This window comes from Cryptomeria japonica, chromosome 4, assembly GCF_030272615.1.
Source record: "Cryptomeria japonica chromosome 4, Sugi_1.0, whole genome shotgun sequence".
NCBI classification, from domain to species: Eukaryota; Viridiplantae; Streptophyta; class Pinopsida; order Cupressales; family Cupressaceae; genus Cryptomeria; species Cryptomeria japonica.
Window position 1 is genome coordinate 62,508,096 of NC_081408.1, and position 10,378 is coordinate 62,518,473.

The window sequence follows — 10,378 nt, forward strand, 5'->3', positions numbered from 1 at the left end:
TTTGTAGCAACTCTTCTCCATACCGAGCTCGCCAAAGGATTATATGGTGACTATTCAAAATGAGAAACCTCCACCAAGATTTCCAATTTTATACATTGAGGATGAGAAGCCCTTCTAGGCTAAGAAATTTGGGATTAAACAAAATGCCAATTTCCTCTGGATTTTTTTTAAATTTCACCAAGACTACAAAGTCAAATTGGATTAAGGAATATCTATAGGCAGATGACCTTTCTTTATTGCTCCAGAAGATAGAATTGATGGTTGGGTGATAGACTTAAAAGAAATTGTGGTTCAACAAGAAGTTCCCATGCTGGTTCATCAAGAAGTTCCCATGCTGGTTCATCAAGAAGTTCCCATGCTGGTTCATCTTGTCGACCTCTCTGTAGGTCCTTCTTCTCCCACTCAGTAACTCCTTTTAGTTTCAAGGTTCATTTTATTCTCCATCCCTTCATCTTTTTCACCCATGAGGTTGGAGTTTTGGTTTCTGGTTATCAAATAGCTATTCTGGTTATTTGAGAATGACTCTGATCATCTGTGGTTTCTCGTCTATGGTCCTAGTTGGGCATTTCAGAGATTGTCTATTTTAGCTTTTGTTTTTGGTCCATTCTAATTCTTAGACTTCCTTGTTATACTTTTATAATTTTCTAAGTATTTAAATATCTATATTAATATAGTCATCTTTTTCCCTTGATTGATCTAAAAAAGAATGATGTCAATATCATGGTGTTTTCATTTGCATGTGACATTTGACATGCTCAGACAACTCTATTTTTTGTACGTTTGAGTCACCTAATAAGTTTGACTTATTTTTTGGCTCTTTTATTTAAAAATTGTCAATGGAATATGACTTTTTTATTGAAATTTTATTTAAAGATGATTATGTTAAGTTATTTTTCAAATGACAAATGTAAAATGTATATGAGTTTTTAAATATAAATAGAAATAGGACTCTTTTGTAGTGTACTAATCTAGTTTAAGTTATCTAATTATACAATCTAATTTTATAGACTATTTTTATAATTATATAAACATATGGATTATTTAATTGAATTCTTATTTTTTATCTATTCTCCCTCACATGAATTTATTCAAGCTCTTTTATTTCATTTCTAATTCCCTACAACTTTCCTTTATAGCCTCTATAAAGTTCATATTCATTACAACTATCCAAAAAATGCAACCTCACATTCATGTCTATTTCCAAAACCCTTGACATGTTGGCAATGCATAATTTCCCTCATCTCCTTTACTACACAATCACACAAAATTATAGTGTTGGACATCTCATAGGTACTGGCTTTGTTGGTAGTCACAATACCTTGCACACAAGACAAACATCTACACTTAGGAATCTCATACTCCAACATATCCATATTACACATGGACATTGAAATAAACCAAATAGGTGTCTAACAGAGGTAGGATCCCAAGTAATCCATATGTTTTTCTTATTTCGACCTAATATTTTTTCATAGGTAGATTAGATTAAAATTATATAAGCATGGTAGTGAAATATAGATCAACACACATCCTCCAAAAATTTGAAGTGTTTCATACAAAAATTTGCCACTACATTATGGTCACCATGAGAATCATATAATCTCTAATACAAGAAATGGTTGCTAGAACACAATTTTATTTCCTATTCTAGACTACATTTTAAACTATGAGCCAAAGATTCCTCCCTCATGTTTCATCATCTTATCAAAACTTACTTCTACAAGATAGCTTAGCCACTTGTTTAAAAGTCAACTACAATATATTCTCAAATGCACAATAATGTAGATAATGAAACATCTTTATTGCTTTCAAAGAAAAGTTTTCTATTCTATATTCATTGAAGAAATATTGAAACGTTTCTAAACATGTCTAAACAATAGGGTAGATAATAAACCACCTTTATTTCTTTCTTAGAAAATTTAAAGCTTTCCCTGTATATTCATTGACGAAGTATTAAAAACTTTAAAATTTACTTTATGTAAGTGAAGGTTAATTTTCCCTACAAATCAATTTATATGTGATGTGATCTTGCTATAAGGGACGAACCATTTCTATGAAAGATAATTGTTATAGATTATTCAAATGTAAAACAATAGAAAATAAACAAAACATATAATCAAGTCATGCAATGAAAATCCTTGTATCCCAATAGGGGTATGCATATTAACCTAGTTTGTCTACAATTAGGGAGTGATTGGTCATAATTGTCAATATGAGAATTAAGCAAATTTATACAATACATATACAATTATAAACAATAAAAAGAAACAATAATGATCTATTTGAAACCATCTAACATTTTAATTGTAAACTCAATTGCACTCCATAATGGTCCCTAGTGGTTGGAGTTTTGTTACATATTTGGAGTTGTTAGCTTGCAGATGTGTTGAAGATACTAAGCAGTGTTCATTGATTACAATGTTTCTTTAAAATCTTTATATCTACTAGGATTTTCTTTGTTGGTTTTTTTGTTTTTGGGACGCCAGCCTTAGCAACTTTGTTATTCTTTTCATTACTTTTTTTTTCATTCATTTTACTTTTCTTAGCATAAAGATAAGAATTACGTTTGACATTAACATCATATACTTACAAGAGTTTTTATCTTGGCTGTGGGGTTTTGAGGGTTCCACTCGTTCTTATAATCTATCTTTAGCCAATTTGAGTTTTCAAAAAAAAATGGAACTTTTGGGTCAAGAATCTTTCTAAGACTGATAGACTCTATATGTCATCAATTGCTTTTTAAAAATATTTTTTACCTTCATATTAAAAAATTGCTAAATGTTATTGGCAAGAGTTTCTTGTTATAAAGCATGAGGTCATAAGTCAGTGTCCCTCCAGCCTACATGGTATTGAAGGATGTATCATGCTAGCATCACTGAACACGTTAAAAAGTTTATCAGATGCACTCCAATTTATAAAAGGCCACCCAATTTGCACAATCGAAAAAGAAAAAAGTTAATAAATGTTTGCACGAAATTACACGTCGTAATGCACAGGATCATATTTTAATAATCATGTTACTGAGGGAGCTTCCCTATGAAAGGTCATCCAGGCGGACCGGGTCGCAACTAGAGAGTATGCTGACGATGCAACATTGATTGAATCCATGACAAACTAGTAACAAGATTGAATTCAGTTAAACTGTACTCAATGAACTTGGGCTCGAATGGGTATGTAAGAATAGTTCATCCACTGAATTAGTGCTTGAAATAGTATGTAGAAAAGCATTCAATGATTTTGTGCTAGAAGGTTTATGTGGATAGGAAATCATGCAACGAATTTATGCTTAAAGGTGTCTGTTGATAAAAGATCATCCAATGAATTTGTGGTTAAATGGGTATCTGATAAAAGATCATCCAAGTCTTTTTATTTTCTTGTATTATTCTTTTTATCTTGCATTATTTCAATTTAAAAAGCATATAAAGCAAACCAAATTATCTTAAACAATTCATAAACCTATTTTATAAATTATATCCTAAATTCCTCCATGGGACAGATTGGCATGAAGTTTTAACTAATATTTAATATTTTAATTCTTTGACTTTATTGTTTCTATGATTAGATTATGTGGTGTTTTTTTCATTGTATATTTTTTAGTATTAAATAAATTTGGATTATAGTAAAAAGAATTATTGTTCAAGAAGGAATTGTATAGAAAAGAAAAGAAATCCTAAATCTCAAGGGTATAGTAGCTCTTACAAATCAGAATTTAACTAAGAAATTCTGCATAATACATTAAAAAGTATAGTCTTCAACAATTTCATCTTGATTGGTGGACAAAAACTTAAGGGATAATACAATAGGCAAGTCAATTATATTTTAAATTTTAATTAACTTTGGAGTTTTCTGAAGTAAAGATATCTTCTTAGTGGAGGTGTAAAAATTGAAGATTAATTTCCTCTAAGTGCTTCGTGTACTTTGCATCTTCTTTAGTGTCACCCATCCACTGAAACATAAAGAGATAAATTGTAGAATTATGGTAGGGTAAAAGTGAGCATTTCTACTTCCTCATGAACAATATCATTAGAAAACATGGACATTCATTTACTTTTCTATACATTACCCAAAATTGTGTCATATAGAATTAACAACCAAAATATTACAAAGACCAATGCCTAAAACAACTTCTTTCCAATATAAGATGTGACTAAAAATAGCAAGGAAAATACCAAAGATAGCATTACATTTTTTTAGCCTTTAAACAATCCAAAACAATATGTTTCAAACTCTTATTATGCTGATAATAAGGACATTTCTTTGGCTAGAGCTTAAAAAGTTTCAATCTATCCCCTACATGAAGCATGCGATGCAAGATTTTGGATGTCAAAATTTGAGCATTAGCTTCACTTTAGATTTTTAAATTGGAGAAATCAAATTCTTCCACTTCTTTTCATAGAATTCGCAATTTCATTTTTTATTGATGATTAATAAATAAGTCAATTTAACAATTTTGAACAAGTTTATTTAGTTTTTAATACATCTGGCTTTTCATGTTTCATGTTTGAAAAAAGTTAATAGACAAAAGAGTACTAATGCATACTAGGAGGGAAAATTACTTTTTAATCTTGAAATAATTATTGAAAAAAACACTAAGAGGCTATAGATGATGCTAATCTTAGAGTATTTGATCAAATGGAAGACCTATTCAATCAAAGATGATAGTTAAAAAATAAATATTTTGTGCAAAAACATCCACAATTGATAAATGTCGAAGACAATGCTTCTTTAAAGAATGGGGGAAGGTTATGCCATTAATCTTTTAATATGCTGTTACCTAAGTTATGTGATGATTAACACAATCTTATATAGGTAGTTAAGTAGATTTAGGTGGCATTCAAGGCATAGGTACATGGTATAAATAATACTAGGTTAGTTTATGATCTTCTTATTACAAATTGTGTTCTTTTGGAAGGCTTGGAAGTTTGTACTCTAATTTTTTTTTATCATTTTCGAATATTTGCAAAATTATAACATATTTTTCTTTTTTTCTTTTGTATAAATTTTTTTACTACAAACCACAACAAATATAAAAAAAACCCAAATTTATATAATATTACATAACTACATTAAATTGTTCATACTAATATATATCACACAACCATGTCACCATGAAATTTCTCTATTCAAACAATAAATTAAGGATCAAATAAATGATGCACAATCAAATTGGATTCTCATGAGTACATGAGAAACATACCATTAGATTAAATCTTTAACAAAACTAGGGGAGAAACATCATCTTACATACAACTATTTGAAAACACCATAGTAATGAAGGAAAAGAGTATAGAGTTTTAACCTATCAAAGTCTTAGTAAAGATCTTGATTCCTCATAATAACTAGAAGGCAAACCCAACCCAATTTTTGCAAGTTTGGGTCACCTAATAAGTTTGGTATTTTTATTGGCTCTATTATTTAAACAATTGTCAATGGAATATGGTTTTTTAATTGAAATTTCATTTAAAGATGATTCTGTTAATATTTTATTTTAAGTTATTTTCAATTGATAAAGGTAAAATATTATAGAAAAGATATGATTTTTGAATGTAAATGGAAATAAGAATCGTTTGTAGTCTAGTCATCTAGTTTAGATTAATTAATTTAACAATCTAATTTTATAGATTATTTATTATAATTATACAAATATATGCATTATTTAATAACGTTGCTCTCTTTTGTCTTTTGCTCAACATAATTGCTAATGGAGAATGACTTTTTGGATTGGAAGATCATCTAAATATGATTATATTAATGTTTTAAAGTATCTTTCAAAGTTGATTACAATAGATGAAATATAACAAAAAAATTATAGATAATTAAATGGAAATGAAATTTTTATATTCTATGTTAGGTAACTTGTTTGGGTTAATAAGATTACCCGAGCTCTTAAGATCACTTTCACAATCATATAAAACTATATGTAAGCTATTTGATAAGGTTGGTCCTTTCATCTTATGCTCAAAACAATAATCAATGAATTATGACATTTTGGATTGAAATTCTCATTTAAATGATTATATTGAAGTGGAAATAAAATCTTTTTATAGTCTATGATGTCAAGTAACTTGATTTGGATCTACAAATGACTTATGGAGCACATTAAAGTTTGAAAGAGGCAAAAATTAATAAATAGATTACAACAATGATCTTTTCTAAAATTTCAAGACTTAGTGAAATCTTTGAAACATATGACAATATGATATTAACTAAAATAATCTATCTAATTGCCCTTTATGTATCCTCCATTAATCCATTGGAAATGTAACTATTTTTAAAACACAACCAAAAATATAATCTCATGAAAACTAAAATTTATAATCATTTTCATGCATTTGAATATTACAACTAGCATCCAAAGGTCATAAGGATCAAATGGAAATTGAATCTTTTATAGTTTACATATGACTTATAGTAATATGGGACTACCTCATACTTCTTGAGAAAGACATTAAACTATAGGTCTACATATGGCTTTTAGTCATATGGGCCTACCTATGACTTACAGTAATATGGGACTACCCAATATTCTTTGGAGGAGGTACCTAACTATGCTACAAACAAGACGTACACACCTTTACCATGCAGGATTTAAACTTATGACCTCTTATTCAAGATTGCAAGTCCTCCACCACTAGACCATCTCAAGATTTGAAATGAAAATGTAAACACAAGAATTTCTGTACTAAAACTTCATGACATTTCTTAGTGTAGGAATAGCTCTCAGTGGCACAATTTTTAGTAATGTCATACCAAAAGTCTCAGACATATCAATACCTGCCTGATTATCCATAGGGATGGACCAATTGAAGGCTTGCACCAACGATCCCACCACCAAATGAACCATTCTCTGTGCCAGTGGAAGCCCAATGCATATCCTTCTTCCTGCTCCAAATGGTATGAATTCAAAATCCTGACCTTTGTAATCAATGTTATATTCCAGAAACCTATCTGGATTAAAATTCAAAGGATCTTTCCATGCAGTAGGGTCTCTCCCAAGGGCCCATACATTCACAATCACCTGGGTATTATCGGGAACACGAAATCCATTAATCTCACAAGACATATCTGCCTTTCTAAAGATGAGTGGGGCTGTAGGGTGTAATCTTAACACTTCCTTCACTACTGCTCGGAGAAATGGAAGGTTTCCTATGTCTGCCTCCTCCATTCTTCTCTCTACGCCCACAACATCATCCAGCTCTGCTTGGACTTTCCTCATGACTGTTGGGTTTCTCAGAAGCTCTGACATTGTCCATTCAATTGTTCCTGAAATTGTGTCGGTACCTGCAGTAAACATGTCCTGCCAACACAAGAAATTGGGCAGTGTTATTAATAGTGAGAACACTCTGAACAATTAATTTGTCTTGAGTTTTAAGAAAGATCCAAGCAATTTTTCTGGGAGAAGAAGCAGTGTTGAAGCACTGTACCATACAAAGCTAAAGTGGTGGTCATGAGTAGACTGCCCTGTAATAGAATGTTCCAGGTAATGATAGAGATCACATTAAGATAGTTAAAATTGATAGAAACCACTACTCACCATCAGGATGTATCATAACATTCACAAAAAAGTCTATGATGCATTTTTATCTTATTTATTAATTAATTAAAAATATTCTAACATTGACTACTACATAATTAAAGTTTCGGTTTTTGATGGATGAGAAATTCCAAGCATAAACTAGACTATTAAATTCATGAGGTCACCTGCTTTTGCTTTACAATATTCTTAAAAAAGCTCAGCCGCATTCATTAATAGAAAGCTTCTCTTCATATGAATTCATATATGATTTACTTTTTTCTTAGACTTAATATATTTACACACCCAGATCCCATATAATTGATAAGTCCTCCCTTTTCAAAATTTAAAAACAGAATTTTTAAAAGATCTCCACATTTATCAACAGAAAGCTTCTCTCCATATAAATTCAGGGATGACTTACCTTTTTTTTCGCTTATATATTTACACCGCTCTTATGATTGCCAAGTACTTCCTTTTCAAAAATTGTACAGATAAAATCTTCTCAACACACTTCTTTTAAGAGAAAGTAGGGAATATAAGTTCACTTGAGAAGTATCTAGATGGAACATGAAATATGAAAGAAAAATCATTCAAAGTAATCCAGCTTACCATAAGCATTGCTTTGATGTTCTCTAGACTAAGTTGTGTACCATCTTCTCTCAAATCCAACATTACATCCAGAAAATCCTTCACATCATTACCGCTGCACTGCATATTAGCCCTCTGTGCTAGTCGCTCCTCAATGAGTCTGTTATACATGTTATCAAAACGCTGGGACAAAATCTTATTTTTACTGCTCGGCCCCTGAAGATCGAACCTCCTCAGAAAAGGATACAAATCAGATAAGGTTAGAATCCCTGTCAACTTGAGGGCTTCCCACACCATGCCCTTAAACTCTGCAGCTTGTGGAAAGCCTGGCTCAAGCAGTTGTTTGCCGCAAACCATCTTACCCACAAGGCTAAGAGATATCATAAAAGCTCTTTCACCGATCTTTACACTATTCCCCTGTTTACAATCCTCCATTATGCAATCAATAGTCTTGCATACCTCCTCTCTTCTCAAATGCTGCAGAGCATCGAGCCTTTTGGCACTAAAAATCTCTGTGTTGCAGATCCTTCTAAGCAAGCGCCAATGAGGGCCATTAGGACTCCATATTAGACTTGTGCCTTGGTAGTATAATGTCCTTGCAGCTGTATTGATTGTCCTGCTTGAGAACCTGTGGTCATTGTTCTTCAGTACTTCTCTTGCCATGGATGGAGAGGACACAACAAATGCTGTATGCATGCCCAATTTGATGGTCATGAGAGGCCCATATTTCTGAGCAAGGAGGGAAAGAGATCTGTGGGGTTTGTCCCCAAGCTGAGGGAGGTTCCCTATGAAAGGCCATCCAGGAGGACCTGGTGGTAATGGTAATGCCAAACTCCTCTTATTCCTCTTCTTCAGAAAAGTGAGGAGTATTAGTAGGAGAACTCCTGCAACTAGTGAGTACGTTGATGAAGGAACACTGATTGAATCCATGACAAACTAGAATAACGAACGAATTCAATGAACTTTTACTCAACTGGGCATTTGGGCATCAGAACATTGAACGAACTTCTGATCAAGAAATCTTTCAGTGAACTTGTGCTCGAAATGGGTGTGTCGGAAAAAAAGCATTCCATGAAGTAGTGCTCAATTATTGCTCAAAACAGTATGTAAGAAAGAATTCAATGAATTTGGAATTTGGTGGACAAAACAGTATGTAAGAAAGAATTCAATGAATTTGGAATTTGGTGGACAAAACAGTATGTAAGAAAGAATTCAATGAATTTGGAATTTGGTGGACAAAGCATTCAATAATTCTGTGGTAAAAGGATTATGTGGATAGGATATTATCCAATGAATTTGTGATCAAGTGATATCTGACATTGAGAGCAATGCGAGGGTTATGATTTTTGAGCTGAATTCGGTGGTCATATAGACTTTTTTAATTAGCCGATAGGCTTGTATTACGTGGACCACTGGAAGTGTCTCACGCTTCCCAGAAAGGTCTGCAAAAATTCGTTAATTTGTGGGATCCCTGTTGTTGGGTTCCCACCTTTGGCGTGTAGGTAGTGGATACAAGCAATCCATGAACTATGGACTCTCCTTATATATCCATTAAAGCTAGTTCAATGCTTAATATTTTAATATTATTATTAATTTTCGTTTTTATTGAATTAATTTTAGTGTAATAATGAAATCAATATATTTTATGTTCAAAATGAAATAATATGGATCATTAAAAAGGGTTGGCACAAATATTTATCTCATGAGGGATCATGGAATGGGATAACAAACTTTGATGCAAATAAATCTTATAGAACAAAATTGGGAAGCAAAGCATATCTATGAAATAAAATGTTACAAGTGTAACATTTAGTTAGATAAAATAATTAACTTAACATTACAATGAATTTGTAATTATGTAAGGCCCCTACTATTCTATGGGTAGTTCGAACTAGAATTTACATTATAGAGAAAATATACACTTTTCTTAAAGGTAATATTTAATTTAATTCAAAAATTTAAATTAAATACTTATAAGCAATTTTGTCTTCGGTACTTTTGAAAAGCATAATAAATTTTTGGCACATATGTTTTTTATTTATGAAAATTTGAAAAATCAAAATTAATTCTAATTCTAATTTTTAAAATGATTTGAAAATTAATTTACAACAAAAATTGATTATAAAATATATTAAATTATTCTATTACAACATTACCATCTTTTATGAATTGAATTATAATCCTCTAATGTACATATTAAATAGAATTTACCAATATCAAATAATATGTACCATCTTTTAATTGTACTTAGGGTTAAGATTAAGGTTAGGGGTT

At 31.2% G+C, this 10,378-nt stretch overlaps 1 protein-coding gene across 1 annotated transcript; it reads right to left on the reverse strand.

The window, feature by feature from the left end:
* Window positions 1-6,291: 6,291 nt before the first annotated feature.
* On the reverse strand, window positions 6,292-9,301 carry LOC131040579 (geraniol 8-hydroxylase). Its single transcript, XM_057973527.2, has 2 exons — window positions 8,126-9,301; window positions 6,292-7,297 (listed from the first exon to the last, which is right to left on the reverse strand). The coding sequence occupies exons 1-2, from the start codon at window positions 9,032-9,034 to the stop codon at window positions 6,683-6,685; spliced, it is 1,524 nt and encodes a 507-aa protein (XP_057829510.2). The 5' UTR covers window positions 9,035-9,301; the 3' UTR covers window positions 6,292-6,682.
* Between the last annotated feature and the right edge of the window lie 1,077 nt (window positions 9,302-10,378).

Excerpts from the sequence above, each read along its gene's own strand:
- LOC131040579 (XM_057973527.2), bottom strand. The coding sequence starts at position 9,034 with ATGGATTCAATCAGTGTTCCTTCATCAACGTACTCACTAGTTGCAGGA. Across the intron at positions 7,298-8,125 it reads ACATCAAAGCAATGCTTATG|GACATGTTTACTGCAGGTAC; the intron begins GTAAGCTGGATT and ends TTGTGTTGGCAG.